Genomic DNA, 21,175 nt, shown 5'->3' on the forward strand with positions numbered 1-21,175 from the left:
CAGGCTGTGTCCAAACACAGGCAGAGAAACACAAGCAGCCATTGGTGACAAAGGTCACTGCCCAGAATTCAATCTTGCCTGTTACAGGAATCAAGGAGGAGGACCCTGTCAGTAGGAACTGGCTGTTTCCTCTATAAAGTTCTTGTGAGCATTTAGACTGCGAACTTAGCTGTCAAAAGAACCAGAGATGCTGGTTGAAGTAAAACACATAACATTTTTCTCTAAGAAGGCTTTCCCCTGCGGTGTGTAGAATAAAAGCAAGAATCAAAATCTTGGGGAAACATTTATTAAAAACTTGCTTGGGAACTGCCCCCCATCCCCCGGTTCTTGAATCGTCAGTTTATACAAATAGTCACTTACAAATGAATTTGTTCTCAAGCGACATTTCTAGAGATTTAGATGAATGAAAACAAAGAAAAGGCTAAAAAAAATACAGCTGGCAAAGAATTATATAAATAATATAATACCATTTCTACAGCATCCTGTTAGAAAAGGAAAGTTATATCTAGGAGAGGTCTACTTATATTCCCAAGATGACCATTTTCTATTTTTCTTGTATTCCAGAAGAGATTCAGAATAAAACTTACAACTGATGATGGATTTAGTAAAGGGCACAAACGAGTGACCTTAAGTCTCATTGCCAACCTGTGCCACAGGAGGTGTTTTAAATTTCTCAGCAAAGTGCTGCACTTTCAGCATAGGCACACAACCAATGGGGAGGCTTGTCCAAGTTTTCTTCTTGTCCAAGTAGTAGCAGAGTCTCTGTACAACAGTTCTTTATATTAACCAGATCTCCCTTCTCTAGCTTCCATTGATTTTTGCACTGCTAATTCCTCCTCCTTCTTTTTATAAACCTTTAAGAGATATTCATCGGGCTCAATTCCCTTTTCCTGTAATTCAGACATGATCTTTCTCAACCTTTCCAGTGTCCTTGCACTCTGCAACTTCCGAGTGGTGATGTACAGAGTGAACTCTTCCAAACTCATCAGCTTACAAGTATCAACCTCACAGATATTTCTAACGTCTTTAGTTTTATTCACCTGTGGGAAGAAAACAAGGCCTGACATTCTCTCCAGGTCTTCAATACTAACTTGGAATTCCGGCAGCTGGTGGTCAAAGCCAATAGCGTCATTGGGTACCACGAAGGCCCCAAGTACCAAAGGATCTGTGGATGTTTCACTTCTTCGGGCCAGAATCACTTTGTAAAGATGCGAGGGTACAGCCACATCATCTTTTCCAATTACCTATCAGCAGAGCAGAGAGATTATATCACTCAAACTCATCAGAAAGGAGGCCATAATCCTCCCATATCTAGAACTAAAATTTTCTACATAATGTGCAGCTGCCAAACAGATTAAAAGGAACACCATACTGAAGACTCCACTACCCCAACATCAAACCAGCTGCAGTTCTCTCATGTAGAGCTGCCAAAATAAACTCAAGCTGATAATTGACAATGTTCCCATTCATGAAATACATAAATGAAATATGGTAAAAGGAAAATGTGATGACTACCTTCTATAGTTTAAAAACCAAAGACAAAGCCCATGGAATCTGTGAATAGTACAAGTGGCAATCAATATAACAGATTATTATAACAATGATATTGAAGTAATAGTACATCAGAATTTATTTGAAATGGTCTCCAATTGTAACACATGGAAATTAGGCACAATGTAGTCAAAAAAGCACTAAAAAGACCAAAAATATAAATTTCCTGGTGAAGAAGAATCTATTACAGAGTTCTTGGTGAGATCTCTCAAAAGTCTGACAAGGAGACAAGAACAGATTTTGGAGAAAGACAGTAAAAAGCATCATAAATTCTCTGTGAAAGCATGTCTACCCTGCACACAATCTGGTTAAATAGCAGTGACCCTGCCTTCTTTTATGGTATCCTGGGGACAGATTAGCAGTCTCAATTATAAAGAACAAGAGGGACAAGTGACAAAATGTAGAGTTTTCAGTTCAGGGCCATCACCTTTTCCAAGATATTGTATTCCTTTTCCTTCTCCCCTGCCCTCCATTTCCCATATCCTAACATACGCCCCACACAACAGCCAGTCAGCATTTTGTGATCAATGAGCATGCTTTTTTAAAAAACTTTATTTATACTTATGCATCATACAAACACTAAATAAAACAAGCAAATAATACCAAAACAGAAAAAATGCAAAGCCAGAAATACAAAAATACAAACATAATGACACACACATAGATCATTGAGCATGTTCAGTCTTCTTTGGGCTGTTTTTTTTTAGGTGTGTCTCCCCTCCCTTTTTCTGGACTTCTGCAAACCTTGGGGTTCCCCTGAGTCTGCTGATACCTCACTCTTGTGCATGGATATAGCAGTTTTGACTAAATAGATATCAGCTTTCAGAGAATGTTTGCTATTAGTATAAATGATTCTTTGATCTTCTGGAAAGCTGACGAGTCTACTGTCATTGGTTTTAGAGGAGCCATGACAATGAAACCAGTTTAAAACTGGCTTATAGTGGTACTGCCAAGCTTGGGGAAAACATTTTATCAGGACGGTTAAACAGATGCTGTATAAATCAACAATGATGTTTGTCTTTTCCCCACAGATTGTTTCAGAACACTGATTGCAAAAAATTCCTCTTGTACCCTATACAACTGATTTGCCATTAAACTGATCAAAATGAAGAGGTGCTAAATTTGCTGTGATTGCAGGAAAAGAAAATATTTACCAAAGATGGATGTCTTTCATTCATAACACACACAAGCTGTTTTCCAGGTCATAGCTGATTACTTAAAAACAAAATGGTTTTAGTATCAGTATGTCAGACGTAGGACCGACACACTCTGCTTCACATGCTATAGAATATAGTCACATATATGAGAGCAGGTTTTCACCCAATTTATGGAACTTTTTTCACAACAGTCACTGCGTGAAGACAGGACTGCATTTCTATTTGAAAGCTACTCTGGGAGTAAAAATGCTTTAAATAGGCACATAAAAGCACACTGGAGCATGTATGCACATATCTGAGGGTAGAGCAAGGCCTGGAAAAAACAAAAAACTGCTTCCATGTGACTAGGGGCTCCATGCTGAAAGTATGAAGTATATATTTGTGCAATATCAACCATCTCAGATGCTACAATCAGCGGTATCATCATCATGTTGGTGGTATCATCACTGAGGGCTGCCCAGCTGGCACTGAACTGTGACAAGGTCTTTTCAGTGGTAGCTCCCCGTTTGTGGAATGCCCACCTAGAGAGGTGTGTCTGCCACCCTCATTACTGTATTGACTTTCAGAAGCAATTTGAAAATACTCCTGTTTATCCAGGCATTTGATGGCTGAAAGGAACTATTCCTGGCAACCTTGAGATCTCTGGTTGAGATAATGGTTTTATTAACAGTTTTTAGAATATTTTTAATATTCTAAAAGTACTGATGTGTTTGCTGCCTTGGGCTCTTTTGGAAGGAAGGTGGGACATACATACATACATACATACATAAATAAATAAATGTATTTATTTAAACAAATAAATGTATTTTTAAAAATAAATAAATGTAAAGGGTGATATATGCTGGGAGGGGAGAAGAACACTGGCAATGGAGGATCATCCCCATACTCAGTTGGAAGGATACGCTTGTTAAAAATTCTGGAATTCTCAAACTGATCTTCCTCCTCTTTCATTCCATTCCATGTAGCAAGTCTTGAGTGACACACAAACACACACACCACTCAGCTATGTAGATATAATAGCTTTCTTGTTCTTTTCCAAGTTACAGAACCCGTTTTGTGAACAGCATGGAATCCTGGACTTCCACGGCTCATGAGAGAGAAGTGGGTGGTCTCTGCATGTAGGACCTGCGCAGAAGTGCCCCCGCAGGTGCTCCACCCCCCACAGGTGGAGTTGTGCAACTACTGCTGCAACTTCCAGCAAGAGCTCATGAGATCTCTGCGGAAGCCGTTGCTGTGTGACCCCAGGAAGTGAGGCTTGGGGTGGGGGGCAGCATAGCACAGCACCTTCCTGTTTTGCCTCCAGTGGTGAAATGGAATGGCCCGCCTTTGCCTTCATGCACAGAGCTCCGACATCCACAAGGATCCATCAGAGCCTCTGGAGCACAACAAAGTGGTTAAAGACTGTGTACTTTTATGTGATCAGCTATGGTAGTGCATTCTTATTTGTAATGGGAGGTAGCAGTATCTTGCACAGAAGTAGCGAAAATACCAATCAACTGACAGAGCAACAACAAGAACAAGAGACTAACTCCCACCACGTGAACGGCACTGCAAAAGACTTTTATGATTATAGTGCATTTTTGAGACAGGTAATGTGCATTGTTCCACATGATTGCTCAGCCCAAGCAAGCTGAAAAAATATCAGCATGTTCATAAGCTATGTCTTTGTAGTTTTGAAAGTAATGTCTTCATTCTGAGAAGCCGTTCAAGCATGGGACTCTGGATATTTTATGCCCGAGTGCCACCTAGTGGCTTTTTAGATGTAGGTGCTCTACTTAAGAGCTTGCACATCAATTTCCATAATTTAGATCCGACACACATTTCTCTCGCTGCTTGACTGAGACAGACAGAGAGCATATGCCCTTATGGTAAGTGAACAGAAAGCATCTGAAAACTATTCATGCACACATGTCTTCTTTGATTTGTGATCATCTATTCACATACAAGGGATGATGAGAGAGTCACCATTTGCATCTTCTGCTGCTACAGCGACACAGACTGGCCAAAGAACAGCAGTGGCCTTTTTACAGTGTCAAAGACTTGCTGTGATTTAAATGCTAGCACAAATAAAAACAAACTACAGTATTACATTGTGGAATTTGGTCCCCCCATCATGCTAACTAATTTACTGTTTCGTTTGTACGATTTGTATCCAGCCTTTCATCATAAAATGGCAGGTCACAAAATACAAAAACAAACAAACATAAAAACAGTCTTTAAAAATAATAAAACTTAAAAAATATGGAATCTGGTTTTGTATATAGATTATTTATTTTAAATCATTTTTATACACCCTTTCATTTTTTAAAAATACCCTCAAAGCATGACTCACACCTCACAGCATAACTGAGGTGGTTTAGGAAGATACCACGGTTAATGGTATCACAAACCACTGAGACATCAAGCAAAAGCAACAAGGTCACACAGAACCTGTCCCTCTTCTGGGTCATCCATTAGGGCAACCAAGGCCCATTCCCTCCTGAAACTCGAATGGATCTAGAATGCGTCTAGATAATTGGTCTTCTTCCCACCTCAGAGTCCTGCAAATGGACTACTAAGTACCTTCCACAAAATGGGCACAGTAGCAACCAGATGGCGCTATCATTAGCACAAAGAGAGGATCCAAAACCACACAGCCCATAAGGAAATAGAGCAAGGCATTGCTTACGGGGTGGGGGGAAATAAGTGGTTTAATTCACAATACAATCACAGTTACGGGTAGAGGTAACAGGACATGTTGCTGAACCTCTATCAATTTTGTTCTGCTAACTTACTATATATAGATTTGTTGACACCACTGGGTTAGTTTGGAAGACTTCAGTGTTGTGGGAGACCACAGAGAGTGGCTTGCCACCACACTGTTCTGATTTTGCTGAGACTGGTATAAAAAGGAACAGCTAGCAGAGGCATACCTTTATGTCAGATCTATCTAACACAATTACCTCTACCCGAGTTGATTTAAGATAAGGTGACACCTAGGCTTTCAACAAAGTCTCTTTGCTAGTTGATTCCAGGATGGCATGTCTGTTCCATCAGTGAAGCTTTGTCCTGGGCTGACCAGAAATGCTTTCTCCTGAAGACAGGAGGGACCAGCCACACCAAATGTGTACAGTAAGCCACCATTGTTCAGTTATGATCATCTGTTGTCATTAAAACCTTTTGGGACCAGCAGCAAGATTTATTGCAACAGGAACTTGTGAGTGATTTATTCAAAGCTGGAAAAAATGAGCTGCTTTGTTGTTTTTGTCTATGCTTAACCCACATAAATGCCCCAAATTCACCAGCCACTGCTAAATCATATTTTATGAGATCCTGTGGCTGAGAAAACTGTATTTCTGGGGCACTCACAGTGAGGGGTGCTAGCCCCATCACCTGCTATTAGCATGTCAGGGCTTTGTTCCAACCTTAGTACTTGCTTTGCAGAAACTCTTCCCATTTTACAGCCCACCCAAATAAAGCAGCTACAACAGGTCAATAAAGAGAGGGAGAATGCCAATCTGCTATGACAGGTAAGTGTGCAAAGCGAATGATTACAACACATGAAAAAAAGCAATGTGTCTGCATTTCACTACCAGTGTCAATTACTGAAAGTATACCTGGAACAATGGCCCAGTGTAATAGCTTCTCTCGGTTTCGTACTGCTGCAGAAATCTGGGTCTCATGACTTTGAATCATTTGATGGTGTGTTTCAGCTGGAATATTGGTCAAAATTTCTAACTTTACTAGACACATACTACATTATTCATAGGACTGAATGTCAGGAACCATTGTCCCTTCTATTCTACCCTAGTAAAGGTAAAGGGACCCTGACCATTAGGTCCAGTCGCGGACGACTCTGGGGTTGCGGCGCTCAACTCACTTTATTGGCCGAGGGAGCCGGCGTACAGCTTTCCCGGTCATGTGGCCAGCATGACTAAGCCACTTCTGGCGAACCAGAGCAGCACACGGAAACACCGTTTACCTTCCCACCAGAGTGGTACCTATTTAACTACTTGCACTTTGACGTGCTTTCGAACTGCTAGGTTGGCAGGAGCAGGGACCAAACAACGGGAGCTCATCCCGTCGCAGGGATTCGAACCGCCGACCTTCTGATCGGCAAGTCCTAGGCTCTGTGGTTTAACCCACAGCGCCACCCACGTCCCTTTTCTATTCTACCCTACCTGGGAGCAAAATAAATTACCCCAAACAAACTGTGTTCACAATGGCTACTGCACAACCCTGAAACTGGCATCAGTAGACGACCTGACCCAAACCCAAATCTGAACTTCTTGTAGGTGTCACAAAAACATTTATTTGAACTTATCATTTGGTGGTGGGAATAAATGCTGGCAATATGATGGGGTTTTCACATTCAAGGCATAATCCAAATAAAAGTTGGTGTGCAGTTAAGTAATTATAGTGCAATCCTATGCTAAGTCATGATTATGTTGAGGTATATGGGCCATAGCTCAGTGATAGAGCATCTGCTTTGCATGCAAAAGGTCTCAGATTCAATTCCTGGCATCTCCAGGTAGGGCAAGGGAAGACTTAACCTCTGCAACCCTACCACTAGACAGCATAGACAAAACAAACAAACAAAAACAGCCAGATGGACCAATGGTATGACTCAGTATAAGGCAGCTTCCTGTGTTCTCAAGGAGATCAAAGCAATGTAACTGTGCTGGATTGCACTGTTAAGACCCATTTATTTCAATGGAATTTAGGCACTAACTATGATTGAAAACCAATTGAATAATCATCTGCCTTTGAAACTATTTATTGATTACATTTAGATAAACCAGCATATTACCCAAATGTCAGTGTAAGTGCTTTTTTTGAAATACCGAAAGTAAAATAACTTTTCATAGATCATAGAATCATAGAGTTGGAAGGAACCCATCTAGTCCATCCGCCTGCAATGCAGGAATATGCAGCGGTCCCATATGGGGATCAAACCTGCAACCTTGACATTATTTTAATATTTGATAAACAAAAACTACTTCTAATTGTCAGAAAGAAACACCACCTTTAACATCTTATTGCAATTTTCCAAACAAAATTAGTATTTAAAAAGCAAAACTAGTCTAAATTTGCTGTCCTATGAATTATAAGTTACCTTTGATTAATCAACTACAACTTTCACTGACTAATTTACCAATTAAACACTGTAGCCCTATTTATTCTTCACTTTTTAAATTGTAAGTGGTATCTCTGGGAGTATGTGAGCTAACATCACATCTTCCATTTACAAAATGTGGGTTTTGTATGGCACAAAACTGGCCTCATTTTTATGGGACAGAGAATACACAGAACTCTCTAAAAGTATCAAGTTTTCCAATACAAAAACCCAAATAGGTCATAGAGGCAGGTAGTGTTTCATGCTTCCAGAAAATCACTGAAAAACCCACCACTTAAAACTTAGAAGAAAAATGCATTTTCACCCAGTCTTTCCCTTAAGTTGGTAATACGAAACATAACAGTAGAACTATGCCTGCCAACTGTTCCCCAGATCAAGCGTTCTTTTAGCAACAGTACATACAGCTGTCATATAACCCTTCTCCAGCTATAGCAGAAAGTGACCTGAAGAAACTATTAGAGAAATAAAAAGGTAAAGGTAAAGGGACCCCTGACCATTAGGTCCAGTCATGACCGACTCTACACCTTTTAAAAAAAGATACTTGCTCTGTTGGCAACATAAACAGGCAGAGTGTAAGAAGAAATATATCAAGATCTTTGTGAGTCAGTGCCCTCTAGTGAGTGGGCAATGCAATGCCGCCACTGTAAACAAAATTAGTGGATATCACTGGACCTTTGCCTCAGAGATGGCAATTACCTGAGATTTCTGCAGGGTACGGTCAATAGAAATCAAATTTCATCAAGACTTAGCTGCCAGCACACATTATCCACCGCTGCACACTTCGCCTTGCATCAGAGGCAATGTTGTCAGATGCATTAAAACAACATCCACAGAAACTCTGTGTGCCCCAGTGACCCTTTCCTTCCCGAATGTACTTCAGAATCCTTGAAATCTTGGTGGAACTCTGTAGGCTCAGAAAAATAACCTTATTCCACCTCATCCACAAACTATGTTGTTCCGCTCCAGGCAAGGCTGCGCCACAAGAACTGCCATACCAAATCAGGCTAAAGAGCCATCTAGCCAAGTCCTCTGCCTCGAATGGCGGCCAGCCAGGTGCTTCAGGGGAGCTCACACGCAGGATGGAGATAGCAATCCCCTGTAAGCCTACTACCCCTATGAGTGATCTAATCCATTTTTAAAGCTGCTGGTGCTACAGGCCATCAAAACACTCTGTGGCAGTGATGACCACCACAGATGTGGACATATCGCCACACTGGTCTGCCCTGAATCAAATTTTAGTCAAGTTCATTGGATGACCTTAGAATTGTAGCCTTTTAGAAACACATAAATCAGAGGAATTATCTTAACTTTCAAAGTGAGCCACAGACAACGTTATTGATACTCATTTTTTAATCAGCTATCTAGGACCAGAATAACAAGAAGGTGGGGTCCAAAAATTCATTTAACTGCAATATAATTGTGCGGTGATTACTAGACACACTATCCTTCTTGTTTCTTGCTTAATCAGCTATCTAAGACCAGAATAACGAGAAGGTGGGGTCCAAAAATTCATTTAACTGCAATATAACTGTGCAGTGATTTCTAGACACACTATCCTTCTTGTTTCAGAATAAGCCTGTGGCTTCCTTGGGCACAGCGTCTCCAATGAAGTGTTTGGTTTTCCCAAGCTGTTACTTGAGCGATGACACTGACCATTAAATATCTTCCTGAAGATAACATTATTCTAACAGATATCACCTCAGGCCTGGCCGTTCACTCGAGCTTTATTATAAACATCATTTACAGAAGGGAACTAACATTGGTGCTGGGCAGAATTCGCTTCTTCTTTAGATTTATTTTTCTGGTTACAATTGTCTTAAAACAATATGAAGTATCCACTACTCCATTACTCTCTGGATTACTGTTGTTATTGACTGCTTTTTACTGCTTTTGTCCTTTTTACCCAGCTTTTCAATCTCAGAAGGCTCTATCAGGAGGAGACTTCAGGGAGCTCCAAGTTAACATGATGTGAAACCTAGACTCCGAAGGGGCTTCTGCTTGATGTTACTTCAGTATTTACTCCCGCTTTGGTCATATGTACTGAAATAGCAAAACCATGAAAGCCAATGAAATATAGAACATCTCTCTTGACCTGGATATGATTGAATCCTTTTGTGTCCCCCTAAAAGGTGTAGACAGTACCACTAGGCAGCAACAAATGTATTGTGTCCTGCCTTCATTGTTTAAGGTAATTGTCCTTGAAATTAATGAGAAAATGATAACATATTCTTAGGAGATATTATTAGCATTCATATTAATTCTGCATCCCTCCTTCAGACATTGCTATTCTTTTGGAAGGATGTTTATCATTCCAATCTTGTGTATTAAATAGAAAATCTGCCTACTGTGTCTATCACACTCTCTTGTTCCCCATCAGCATATAATTTATTTTTTTAAAGCATACAAAATTTCTTAGCAAAATTATGAGTTGGTACTGTTAGTGATACACTTATTTATTTTCTCACAATGCTATAAAAGCTACTAGTAATACAGGGATGCTTTTTTTAAAAAGTCATCCCAAGTGTACAGAATATTTGCAGAGAAAATGCCTGTAATTCTTGAGAAATCATAGAATTGTAGAGTCTGAAGGGTCCGCGAGGGTCATCTAGTCCTACCATCCACATTGCAGGAATCTCAGCTAAAGCATCCATGACAGATGGGCAGTCAAACTCTGCTTAAAAACCTCCATGGAAGGAGAGTCCGCCACCTCCCGAGGAAGTCTGTTCCACTGTCGAACAGCTCTTACTATCAGAAAATTCTTGTTTAGTCAGAATCTCCTTTCTTCTAACTAGAATCTATCTTCTAAACTCTTTCTTAGAAAAAATTATATTAAGTTCTTCCGAAAAACCCTCAGTGAAAACAGCTGGTCAAAGTTCTTTAAAAACAACTGTTTATGACAGACAGACAGGAAAAAAATTCTTTTTTTAATTAAAAAAAACCCTTGTCATTAAAACTCAATTAAAAATATTTGATAAAAGCCCACAACTGCTTGCCAAGGCTGGCGGGGGAAGGGTTTGTCCCCAGTATTGTACTCAAATCTTTTTCAGATCAATAATTAGTAAAGTATGATTCCCCAGCATCCCGAGAAATCCATCAGAGAAGCATAATTGTTCAAAATGTAGATGATCTGACCTTCCTCAGAATGAAAAATCCTGAGGTTTCATACAGGAGGTTTGGTAAGACCCATTATCCACATGCTATTCACATTTTTAAAATAAAGTGAACAGAATAATTCAACATCATTAACAGTGAAAGGCAAACATAACTGAATAGCTATAATTGAATAACAAGGCAGACATTAATTAATGTGTATGCTTAATCAGCTAATTCACAAGCCATTTAGATTTAAGGCTTTGTAGTTGGAAAATCCCCTCCTAAAGTGTAAGGGCAGTTCTGTAAGAGAATGACCTGCCTAGAGGGCTTGTATAAATTCCCTTCTTTATTTGGCTTGTTTCATCCACTTTAAATCAGTTGGGGGAGGCAATCCAGGGCATTCTCCAACTCAGGGGAAAAAACTAGGGATCTGATCCATGCTTATTTAAAACAAATCCAAGCCAGTAAGCCATTTTTGGTGGCCAATGCTTCCTCAGGCAGTTGGAGCCGATACATTAACACATCACCAAGAGCCTCTGAACAGCTCTCATAAACAGTGGGCTGCATCCAAGCAACAGATTCACAAAGTAAACCTGATAAAAATCACCTTATAATGTTTTTAATATGCCAAAAGTCAACGTGAGAAATAATCCCTCTGAACATCTTGCTTTCTGGTGGATGTGTTTCATGGCAGAAGTAAACCTGAGTCTTGTAGGACTTTGTTCTCAAGAAACTGTGTGGGGAACCTTTGGCCCTCCAGATGTTGCTAAACTATGACTCCCATCATCATGATAGCTGTGCTTGCTGGGAGTTGTAGTTCAGTAACATTTGGAGGGATTTCAGTAACATATAGGGACGCGGGTGGCGCTGTGGGTAAAACCTCAGCGCCTAGGTAAAACCGCTGTGGGTAAAACCTCAGCGCCTAGGACTTGCCGATCGCATGGTCGGCGGTTCGAATCCCCACGGCGGGGTGCGCTCCCGTCGTTCGGTCCCAGCGCCTGCCAACCTAGCAGTTCGAAAGCACCCCCGGGTGCAAGTAGATAAATAGGGACCGCTTACTAGCGGGAAGGTAAACGGCGTTCCGTGTGCTGTGCTGGCTCGCCAGATGCAGCTTGTCACGCTGGCCACGTGACCCGGAAGTGTCTGCGGACAGCGCTGGCTCCCGGCCTATAGAGTGAGATGAGCGCATAACCCTAGAGTCTGTCAAGACTGGCCCGTACGGGCAGGGGTACCTTTACCTTTTAACATTTGGAGGGCCAAAAATTCCTCACACCTGGTGTATAGAGATGCTGCCTAATATGGTTTCTCACAGCAGCATTGTATTTATTCATTTGTGAGAGTGATACTATTTACAGTCTTGTTTGCAAAAGAATTCTTATTTTTGCTAAACATTTTCTGTTTTATTCGTAATTTATCCAGTCATTCTCTTTGTTTAAATTAAACATGGGTTAAAAATAAAAGATCCAAGTCCATATACTTCAGCAATGAAATTCCCTCAAATAAGAGACTTTCAATGAAATATTAAGCATATATAAGGGAGAGAATCCAGAGTCTGGGAATTCTGGGTGACAAAATTATAAATTTTGCATTTAATATGGGTTCAATCTGCGTGAAATGTAGGAGGAAAAATGATTGCAAATAGAAACATTTAGAAACAAAGATCTGCTAGCAGACAAAAGTCACTAAACTGACATTCTCCAGAGAACAGCAGTATATAAAGCAAGATGCTGTCATTTTGATTTGCTCTGGACGAAGATGGAAAACCTGCTCCTGCCTCTCCAGTGACACAGAAGAGATTCTTCCTGTTGGCATTCTCTTTTACGTTTTCAGACATACATTTATATTCTGCAAATGTGTCTCCCAAATATCAAGTGTGGTCATCAATCTGTATTTGCAACAAATGCTTCACCAAGGCAGACAAAACAATGGCACAGACCTTGATACACACCAAATTCAGCCACCAGATAGCAGCAGCTTTAGATTAATTTATTTGGTAATGAGAAGTAAGTGGTAACATAACCCAAGCAAGGAGCAATGCCATAAGCAATACTTTGGGAGTTCCTCTTTGCTTAAGAGATCTAAAAATAATCACATGTCCATAAGGGCAAAACAAAAACACAAAAACAATAGTATAAAGCCATTAATTTAATAGTTAACTTTAAACAGTGCACAGCCACTGGCTGAACACAATTTAAGTGAGCTTGAAGAGGATACAGCTATAAACCAGAGCTAAAATAATTAATCTATGCATTATTATTTTTTAAACGTAAAGCGTATTTTAATCTCGTATTTCTAGAATTCACAACATTACTTGCATCATATTAAACAAGTCACAGGACTTCACTTTTCTGGATGCATAATTTTGATTTGTTTCACACACAGTAAGCACAGCTGTTAAAAATCCACCACTTGATTCCTAGTATCTACTGCCTGCAGAGATGGCGTGCACTGCATTGCCTCTTACTGATTTTACTCCGTTCTGTTTGCTGCCCACAAATTGTCACTACTCCTTCCTCACAATACATGACTTCAGTTTTGCTACTTGGGCCACTGGACCTATTCTATGCACATGATCCCATATTTATATTCATCAGCTGAGACCACAAAGCAAATTCAAAAGGACTACTCAACAGTATAAAGCCTCAAATCGTGCAACCTTACCACCGGTTGTTATTGCCTTTCTCACACATGCAGTTCCAAGGCTGCATCCAGTTCAACTCCTAAGAAAACCTGCATGGCAGAAACCCCCCAACAAAATCAAAGAGGACTTTGTTCCAATTATATGGCTAGGTTCAATAGCTTACCTGATACACAACCCGTTTTTTCCCATCATCATCCATCTGAGGTAATGTCAAAGGTCCAGAAACAATCCAGACATCTTCAAATCTGTCAGTCAGTTCCCGGCAATACATTTCTAGCCTGAAATTAAGCCAAAATAGTTTAAACATATGGACTAGCCTGGGGCTGGGGAATTCCAAACATACCTAGAACAGAGAAGGGCAGTGGGGCATTTTAGGGATGGCATAACATTTCCCAAGCTAAATATATTAAGTAAGCATGATGAGCAAATGTGAGCTTTAATCTTCAGTTTATTCCTATATGGCGCTTTAGCTCGGCAACCAGATCACAAATCAGGTCTCTGCCTTGTTTGCTTCCATTCATATGTATCTTTGCACATGCTTGTGTTATTGTTTGGTCTGTACCTTGGGGAAGCTATTAGTGGAAATGCTTTGTTTCCAACATGCTGAGTCAATACTTTAAAAAGCCAATACTTTATTTGCACCTTTTATATTCAAGCTGATTGGTAGAAACAGTGCTTTGTTTCCAACATGCTCAGCAAGGAGAGGTCAGAGTGTATCTGTTTACAATGAGTAGTAGGCAGAGACCCATTCCTGGACTCACCCACATTAGTAGCTACCAAATTAACAGAAACCATTATCATACTGTTTTCCCTGCTTGAAGCGAGCTAATTCTATTTCTGTGCTAGTGTGTGTCTAATTAATTGAATTCCATTCCATTCCATTGGATTTGTAGGCTTTAAAATGCCGTGCACTGTATGCTTTCAGGAAGAGAAATATTATAAATCTCAATAAATAAATATATGAACCCTGGACTAAGGCTTAATATGCCTGCCACTTGCCCTGGGCAGCACTTCTCTTTGCATAAACAGACTATAGGAGCTTTCTGGCTAGATCACTAGAATGCTAATATGTGTACTCCTCCCCAGAGAAAGCTACATAGTTTCTCTAGTTTATTTCTTCATTTTTTGTCTTCTTCCCTTACCTCCCTCTCTCCAGGTTAGGCTGACACATGATTAAAATGTTTAAAATATCACTAAACAAAATTTTACCTTGAATTTAGTTAATCTAGTAGCAATTTACCTATTCCAGAATCCAGCATTATTCTGATAGTTCTGGGGTACAATGTTGGATAGATAAAATGTTTCTGCCATAGCCTTCTGTAAGAAAAAAGAATTGTAAACGAAATTTTGGATGGATACCCAGACCTACTTAAATGCTCAGAATGAAACAGAATAAAGCAGTCAAATGTCAATGTTTATCTCTTTCAGCAAGAACCACCAAGAAGAACATTCTAATACATTTACACACAGAACATCATTCTGTTACATGATATATTACATTTCAAAACTGGTGCCTTCAAATTCAATCTGCTTTTTAAATTACTCACTTCCCCCTGGTCACTACGGCTAGCACAGTCTTCCCCAAATTGTTGGTCTCCAGATGTTCTGGAATACCTCTCACCATCTCTAATCAATGGCCATATTAGCTGGGGATAATGTGAGTTGTAATCTAAAATGTCAGTTGGGCGCCAAAGTGGAGAAGGCTGGGTTAGCAATATTTTCCAGTTCTCTCAAAGCACTTTCACAGCTCTGTCACTGATTTTAGGAACCATGGATTCTGTTCCAGTCCCCTCCCCTTCAAAGAAACAACAAGCCAAGAATTAAGTAGCAGTCCTACTGGTGAATATTTGTTATCCCCAGCTGGTGCCATATGGCCTCGTGACCAGCCACTCCCGATGTAGTCTTCATTCAAGGCAGTGAATATTGGAGGGATGCTAGGATCTGGTCTAAATTTGCAATGTTTTCTGTCTGCATTGCCTGAGGAACAAAAACAAGTTGTTCAGCAAACCTTTTCTTTTTAAAAAAAAACCAAAACCTATACTAAATGCAACTGACAAAACTGCAAAATAAACAGCAATCCTAAACAATATCCTAGAATACAGTCTGTTCACATGGAGCACTGACAAGGCTTATTGATCTCTATTATTATCCTGTGTGAGCTGGCAGTGTACATTCAAGACTCCCATGAAACTCTGCATTGCAAGGAAAAACCAGTAGGTGAGCTGTCTTTCAGGGAAGATTGTCCTCTATTACTGATGTTTCTCACCGAGAAATCTGGTGAGCCTCAGATGAGTCCTCTACTCCTACACACATCATGTGCACTTAGCCAATCACCCTACATTGCCTGCAGAGAGCCACGTGTTTAAGGGTCACAAAGGGAAGAGGATGTAGAAAGGGCAGGAATCACATGGAAATGAAAGCCTCATTGACTGAACAAGTCCATATCAATGATAAACAAAAAGGAAGGGTTACTAAAATGCCTACAAGCTTGCCCCAAAACTAGCAGACATCCATAGGATATGCTCTTAAATTCCACAGACATCCACTAACTATCTTGCACCTACTGTATCAATTTGAAGTCTCACCCATAGATGAAAAGAATATTTCTGGGCTAGCAAGAAGCACCTTCATGCTCACATATGCTTTCTTCAGGATCTATAAATTTTGGCTGAGCTTGGCTTCTAGCAGGCAGTGAGGTTCAGTTTTCTCATGTCCTGATCCATGGAGGCAGAGCATCCCTCTTTTATACCTGCTGCCCAACCACATCTATGAAATCTTGTGCTCTTTACAAGACTATTGAAAGCTTGTGTATGTGGAAAACATAATTTACCCACCTGACAGAAGAATCCTATGCATTTTTTTACTCAGAAGCTCCCCTATGCTCAATGAGGCTTACTCTCAAACAAAGGTCCTATTACTCGTGCACAGCCAGTGAACTGCTTCTAACCCACAAGTAAATTACTGTATTTTTTGCTCTATAAGACTCACTTTTTCCCTCCTAAAAAGTAAGGGGAAATGTGTGTGCGTCTTATGGAGCGAATGCAGGCTGCGCAGCTATCCCAGAAGCCAGAACAGCAAGAGGGATTGCTGCTTTCACTGGAGCAACGATCCCTCTTGCTGTTCTGGCTTCTGAGATTCAGATTTTTTTTCTCTTGTTTTCCTCCTCCAAAAACTAGGTGCGTCTTGTGGTCTGGTGCATCTTATGGAGCGAAAAATACGGTAATTACAAGCAGTGAACAAATGCACACAAGAGTTCACTTACCCAAAGTCTTATGTTTGGAAATATGTTCAATCACCCATCTAGGCACTCGTTTTGCCTGATCATAAGATAATGCATGATTGGTGTAATATCTGATCTGTGTTCCAGCTGCAGGAAATCCATACTTTTCCAACACAGTCTCTATTATGGGTTCTAAGAGAGAAATAAAGAGTTTTAAGGCCAGAACATGTGGGGTTTGTTTTCTTCCACTGAAGAGTTGCCAGAAAGGCATCAAATGCCCAAGAACCCCATTAACAACTGAGAATTTACCTAAGACTTACAAAACCCTTTTCATTCCTGGTAGTTTCAAGTGTATGAGGCTAAGCTTTCTTTCCATGCAAAGCACCACATACATGGATGGTGCCAATATTACTGCAATGTGCTCTATGTAGGGGTACCCTTGGGACAGGTTGGGATGCTCGAGTTGGTACAAGATGCTGCAGCTTGACTGCTGATGGAGCCAGACTGCTGCCAGCAAGTAACACCAATGATTATGAGCTTGTACTAGCTACCCTTATGTTACTGGGCCAAGTTCAAGTTTCTTGTATCAATTTTTTAAGGCCATTAACAACTGGGATCCAGAGTACCTTCAGGGTTGCCTGGCTTCTCAATTGCCTGATCACTAAGACCATTAAGGAAGTCTCTGTTAGTTGTCCCTCATAGCTCAGACTCATGGATTGTATCCACCAGGAACTATGCATTCAGTACAGTCAACTGATTCTGTGGAACTAATGATTAAAAGGGACGCGGGTGGCGCTGTGGGTAAAAGCCTCAGCGCCTAGGACTTGCCGATCGAAAGGTCGGCGGTTTGAATCCCCGCGGCGGGGTGCGCTCCCGTCGCTCGGTCCCAGCGCCTGCCAACCTAGCAGTTCGAAAGCACCCCCGGGTGCAAGTAGATAAATAGGGACCGCTTACCAGCGGGAAGGTAAACAGCATTCCGTGTGCTGCGCTGGCTCGCCAGATGCAGCTTGTCACGCTGGCCACGTGACCCGGAAGTGTCTGCGGACAGCGCTGGCTCCCGGCCTATAGAGTGAGATGAGCGCACAACCCTAGAGTCTGGCAAGACTGGCCCGTACGGGCAGGGGTACCTTTACCTTTACCTAATGATTAAAAATTCACCAGTTTTAATCCTCACAACAACCATGTGAGGTAGGTTATGCTGAGAGAAAAGTGAAATCACTAGCCCATGACCACCCAGTGAGCTTCCTGCCTGGTCACTGTGATAATCTAATTGTCATTAATATTATTTTATTATATTTCCATACCACCCTTTATCTGAAGATCATAGGGCAGTTTATAATATAAAAACACAAAAATATATACCATAATAACAAAAGCCTAAACCTCAATTGAAATGGATTAAAAAATCAGTTTCTTCCAAGAGCACCAGGATTTGGTCTGCAATCACCCGTTCAAGAACCTTTCCCAAGAAGGCCCTCCTAACAGTGTGGTAAGCAGAGCCTTTAATGTAGTGGGTCCTACTACAGTGGTACCTCGGGTTAAGTACTTAATTCATTCCGGAGGTCTGTTCTTAACCTGAAACTGCTCTTAACCTGAAGCACCACTTTAGCTAATGGGGCCTCCCGCTGCCACCGCGCCGCTGAAGCACGATTTCTGTTCTCATCCTGAAGCAAAGTTCTTAACCTGAAGCACGATTTCTGGGTTTGCGGAGTCTGTAACCTGAAGTGTATGTAACCTGAGGTACCACTGTATCTGGAACAACTTTGCCCTAGAAATAAGGCATGCACTAAGTATTGCACCATGTGCTTTCAACACATGCTAAAAGCTTTAATTTTTACCCAGGCCTTCCCAGATTAGTCTGCAGGCGACGATTTATAGTATACTATGTTGGTTTGTGTTATTTTATTATGTACTATTGTTCTGAATTTTTGTGCAATGTTTTGTGGTTTTCAAAATGTTGAATGGTTTATACATGTTTCAAAATAAAATAAAAAATAATAAATAATAGTTGAACAGGAAATTGAACCTGGGCCTCCCTAGTTCAAGGCTGATACTCTAACCACTACACCACGCCGGCTTATCCAGGGGCATGTGGTGGCTACTGATGGAAGCAGAATTATGGGCTGGATTGACTTTTGGTCTGATGTGTTCTAACAGCAGAGGAGTCCTGCCACAAAAAGAGATAGGACCAACCCAGGCATCACCCAACAACAGAGAATTTGAAAGGGAGGTTGATGAGAGCCTACTTCACTTATCACAAAATTAAAAACTTTCTATCCTTTCAAAACACAAAACATTTTAAAATGTTGTTGGGTTGAGAAGTGATGTGGGCTTATTGTGTACTTGTAACCTTTCGCCCACCACTTCAGATTGATTTTTTGATAACAGTTATACAAATACACTTAAAGCCACCATAAAATGAAAAATATGTCATTGCTAGCAATTTACTGCTGGTGTGATACAGCCAGACAAAACCACTTTCTCAATACAGTGCTGATTGATTTTCAATGTATACAGGGAGAAAAGTGGCAGATGTTATTTTTAATTCAGTTTATATTTAACAATTCAGGAACAAACCACAGGTTGTTTGGTTCGATTTTTGTGCCATGGTAAAAAAAACCCAATTGTTTGCATTTAAAAACATACTACTTTTGCAGAAACAAAAGCGAACAAATGTTTAAAAACAACTTATTTCAACATAAATTGTTATAAACAGAAAGCAATAGATAAAAGAAACCAATACTTTATTCTCTTGTGTGCAATTTTTTCAGACCATGCTGTAAAATGTAACTAGCATGACTCCTAAGGGCCTAAAATGCCATATTAATAAAAGGCAAATTCACTGTAAATTTGTGCAATACTTTTTTTCTTTAGAAATCGCTAACAGGGTTTTAGTGGCTAGAGAGGGAAATTTTTAACTAAAGATGGATAGATAAGAATGAGAGACCACCAGGAGTCCCATTTAAAAGTTGAATCTAGATAAACTGATTTTTTTTTCTTTAAAAAAAGATATTTAAGTGTTGAAGAGAAATGTAAGCATTTGAGGAAATGCGAACATTTCATTTTCAACTGCTGGCCACTGTAGAAAACAGTATACTGGGCTAAATGAGCCCTTGGTCTGATCTTGGGGAAGAGTGATAATCAGCTCAGGCACACAGGGCTTCCAAAACTTGGGACTCCAGCTGTTTTTGGACCACAACTCCCATCATCCCTAGCTGGCAGAACCAGTGGTCAGAGATAATGGGAACTGTAGTCCAAAAAGCAGGTGGCGACCCACATTTTGGAAAGCCTGGTAGAAGACAATCTGCCTCCAGGATATTCCTGGTTCAGTTCCCAATGGCATCTGCCTGAAACCCTGGGGAGCCTCTGCCAGTCCGTGTAGGCAAAACTGAACTGGATGGTGCAAGGGTCCCAATTCAGTGCAAGGCACCTTCCCATATTCCTATTTAATTTGAAACTGCGCCGGATCAACAATATGGTAAAAGGTAAGCAGCAGGAAAACAACATGGAAAAAGCTGGAGAAAAATCAACAGCAAAAACGTCATGAAGAACACCTGAAGTGTGTTTGGTGTTTTTTTTTTAACATGGCGCCCAAATGCTACCCAAACCGGTGCCCGGCGGGAAAACAGAAAAACTCTTCAAATTATCCCGAAACTGTCGAAATTAGCTGTTGCTAATCCTTTTATTACAAAAAAAAAATGTAAGCATTATATCGGCAATATTACTCTCCGGTCTCCTTTTTTATATGATGATCTTTAGTGGAAAGCTCTGCAGGCGCAGACCCGCCGCTGACTGAGGGCAGCCTTCTGTATAGCAGGCCCCACTTTCCCCCTCAGCCGCGCGTCGCCAACGGGCGCCCTCAGCCATCGCTCCGGCCGCCGTGACCGGAGAGCAGCGCTCCCGCTAGCGAGCCGGGTCGGCAGTTGCGCCTGCGCACTCGCTCGCTTACCCTCCTCAGGCGGCGGCAGCGGCGGTTGCTGTTTTGCCGAGGCGGCGGCGGCGGCCACGGAGCTCTGCAGGGCCGCAGGTGGGCGACGGGGCTCCCCGAGGAGTTTGCGGGCAGCCAGCGCAGAGGCCGCGGCTCCCAGCGCCGCCCCGCACACGAAGCCGCCGAAGAAGCGGCTCCGGGCGAGGCGGGCGCCCAGCGACCCGGCCATGATAGCGGGCCTGAGGGAGGGGGAGGAGCCTTTCCGCCTCCGCCTCAGTCCGCCTCTCTTTGCTCCGCCTCGTGAGGGGAGGAAAAAGCGCGCGAAAGCCAAGCTCGCCGCCGCCCTGCCTTCCTGAAGCGGGGCAAAAATCTGCTATCCTCACTTGTACAATTAATTACTCGTGAGACGGGTTGAAGAAAGAGTCCATAAACTTATTTACTACAGTAAAATGTCCGTCCCCCCCCCCAA

General features: G+C 41.4%; 1 protein-coding gene across 1 annotated transcript; it reads right to left on the minus strand.

The window, feature by feature from the left end:
* Positions 1-270: 270 nt before the first annotated feature.
* Positions 271-21,156, minus strand: EXOG (exo/endonuclease G). Its single transcript, XM_080974224.1, has 6 exons — positions 20,728-21,156; positions 16,821-16,970; positions 15,396-15,535; positions 14,799-14,875; positions 13,722-13,836; positions 271-1,244 (listed from the first exon to the last, which is right to left on the minus strand). The coding sequence occupies exons 1-6, from the start codon at positions 20,933-20,935 to the stop codon at positions 783-785; spliced, it is 1,152 nt and encodes a 383-aa protein (XP_080830350.1). The 5' UTR covers positions 20,936-21,156; the 3' UTR covers positions 271-782.
* Positions 21,157-21,175: the final 19 nt, after the last annotated feature.

This window comes from Podarcis pityusensis (assembly GCF_964106645.2).
Source record: "Podarcis pityusensis genome assembly, chromosome: 12".
In the NCBI taxonomy this organism is placed as follows: Eukaryota; Metazoa; Chordata; class Lepidosauria; order Squamata; family Lacertidae; genus Podarcis; species Podarcis pityusensis.